At 40.6% G+C, this 2,927-nt stretch overlaps 1 protein-coding gene across 2 annotated transcripts in view; it reads left to right on the forward strand.

Annotated features, from left to right (window-relative positions):
* LOC108965398 overlaps nucleotides 1-2,653 on the forward strand; it is a 35,064-nt gene extending 32,411 nt beyond the window's left edge. Inside the window, exons 3-4 of one of the 2 annotated variants that reach the window (XR_001993102.1) lie at nucleotides 2,109-2,355; nucleotides 2,502-2,653. Coding sequence is in view for 1 of the 2 variants with exons in the window: in XM_018927759.1 (XP_018783304.1) it covers nucleotides 2,109-2,385 (277 nt within the window). In the remaining variant the exon portion in view is untranslated. Of the gene's footprint in view, nucleotides 1-2,108; nucleotides 2,407-2,501 lie in introns of those variants that run through there. The other variant, XM_018927759.1, reaches the window with a different exon arrangement.
* Nucleotides 2,654-2,927: the final 274 nt, after the last annotated feature.

The raw sequence follows: 2,927 nt of genomic DNA on the forward strand, positions 1-2,927 counted from the left end.
TCGACGCAGTACCCGCCGGGGGAAGCAGAGGAAGAGGAAGACCTCCACTCCGTTGGAAGGACCAAGTGGAGAAGGACCTGGCTTCACTTGGAATATTTAATTGGCGCCAGGTAACGAAAAGAAGAAACGACTGGCGCGCTGTTGTTAACTCCGCACCCCGCAAAATGAAAATTATATTTAAGATACCCTCTTCCCTTATTGAGAACTTTAAACTAACGAATTAACTGCGGACAATTAAAATTGACAAACTTTAAATGAGTGAGGGAAGTTCAGAGTTTAACATGAAAATGCAAGCAGAAAATATGAGGGAGCCCTCATAATAACTACAGACTCAAATGCCTCCACTTACATACCACCCAAAGCAATGTATGTATGTGATGAAATGTTTGCAAAGAAATGTAGTGCATATTTGCGTAAAAGCACGATGGCACACCAAGACAAGCAAAAACAAAGCCCAACCGACCAGCAACAGCAGGAGCTGGCGGAGAGTATGTGCAACCATGTCAGGAGCAAGCAGGGAAATAATTTAACACACATGACTGCTGCAACTGTCCCATTGCACGCTGGATCCGTGGAAATCGACCGTGCCAAGCGAAACACAAAGGGAAAATGTAAAAAGCAGAAAATTAAGAGGCAGAAAACCTAAAAGCCAGAACGGCATAAACAAACAACAACAAAAGAAGAAGAAAAAGCAGCCCAAGCAAAGCGAAAAATAAAAAAAAATCTAGAAAATGTGAGATGCTGAACGGGTATATACGAGTGAGATTGTGTGGCACAGAACCGGAAAGAAACTCAAGCGACGGTGGAAATACTCAAGCGAGCCTATTGGTTTGGGAAAAATGAGCGCAAAATGCTACATTTATTATTTGTGATAAATATGTGTTGAGCCAGCCTTGTCCATATAGACCACCATGCCGAAAAAATACGTCATATCAGATCAAAACTCAAAGTCATGTTGACAGTTTTCTTCGAATTCCTTCTGACCGGTAAAACTGTCAACAAGGAATAATGTTTGGGGTTTGCCGGATCTTTTGATTTTCGCTCTACGCTAATACACCGTCGGATACTGCATTAATTCTTCTGAATTGTGGTTATTCAGCAAACTCAAATGACCGCTTCGGGAAACCCTTTTGTTTCTATTGAAGACAGTAAATGTGAATCGGTATGCACATTGAAGGCTATTTCGAAACCTGAATTTTGACAACTATTTCGAGCATTAGAAAAAACGTTATCACAAGTGTTTTGGGGCCAAGGGGGATTACTTGGAAGATGACGACTTAAATTTTAAGGAAGTATTAAAGAATTTTAAAATTTCGAACAAAGTCTTACTATTTTCTGCTCATATCAGTACTATTTAGTAACTAATTTCCGGTCAAAAAACTGCTTCGGTAGCAGACTGCGTATCCACTTAACGGCTCATTAAGCTAATTAATTATACAGTATGTTAAACAACTTGCGCAGTTATTCACTAATATAAAACTTCGCTGCCAAATAAATATTCTCAAGAAATTGAGCCTGAACTCTTAGGGAGAAAACTTAATGTTTTCCATAGCCTCTACATTTGCTAAATATAAGTTTGTCAAAAAAGTCTTGCGGTATTTTCGCTAGTTGGCGCTGAGAGCGCGTAGTTCTACTTTTATTCGTCGCATCGGGTCATGCTATACCTTTTTGGAAAGCTCATTTCACGCACTAACACGTGTTTGATTGATTGTCGTTACATGGAGCCAAATAAAGAGAAAATACGGCATATTTTACAGTACTACTACGATAAAGGCAAAATGCATCTCAAGCCGCCAATAAAATTTGTGAGGTTTTTGGACCCGATACAGTTTCCATTTCCACCGCACAAAGATGGTTTCAATGTTTTCGTTCTGGTGTAGAGGTGGTCGAAGAAGCGCCACGCTCCGCAAGGCCTGTCGTCGAAAATTGCGATAAAATCGCTGAATTGGTCGAAAGAGGCCGGCATAGTAGCAGCCGTAGCATCGGTCAAGAGCTGGGCATGAGTCATCAAAAAAATTTTATGAACAATTGAAAATTAAATAAAAAAATACCGCAAGACTTTTTTGACAATATATCCGCACATTTGAACCATTACAAATTACTTCCAGTTGGCAAATGATACGACCAAAAAGCAAGATGTCAATACAGCATTTGCCGGCGACAGGTCGCTCAAAAATCAAGGAAGGCACGCTAATTATAACCGCAGTCGATCGATCTGACAGAGCCTTCTTCTGCACTGCCTCCAACTCGGAAGGCAGCGAAACTTTGGAAGTACAAATTGCTGTTATATCACCGCTCATTGCCAGCATTCAACCGAGCGTGCAAACAGTGAATCTGCGAAAAATCGCAAACTTGGTAAGTTCTACCCAGGAGGCGAAAATTTAATTGAATGTTCACGAAATTTATTTGAAACACACAAAAACTCACTTCAGTTTCGCACAATTAGCCTAATGATTGGCGTGTTTGTGTAGCTCAAATCGTAGATATGGTTCTTTCCTTAGATTTGCAGCATTTAGGGCTTCCCACAGAGTGTTCCTTGGCTGAACGATGGTCAGCCACTGCGGTACGGTGCACGCGTTCGTCTATTCCCCACAGAGCACATACGCACCAAGGAAGACAAGGAGATGTATCAGTATATTGTGAAAAATGATTTGGAGTCGGCCCAAGTCACAGCGGCATTGCGACTAGGAGGTGAGTGGATGCTAATTATGGCAATTACTTGATTTTATTTCATAATTGTAATTAAGCTTTGTTTAAAAGTGCGAGCTTGGTATTCAAAGGGCTGGGTCAAAAAGATAATTGAAAGATAAATAGGAAAATGTTGTAGATTATACTTACTAAACCGATAACATAATTTTCTTGCAGAGGTGGCACCACAACTAATCTGCAAGTTCATCGAACAGACTATACAACCAGGACCGTAAGTT

This window comes from Bactrocera latifrons, unplaced genomic scaffold (assembly GCF_001853355.1).
Source record: "Bactrocera latifrons isolate USDA-ARS-PBARC rearing strain unplaced genomic scaffold, ASM185335v1 scaffold_14, whole genome shotgun sequence".
Classification (NCBI taxonomy): Eukaryota; Metazoa; Arthropoda; class Insecta; order Diptera; family Tephritidae; genus Bactrocera; species Bactrocera latifrons.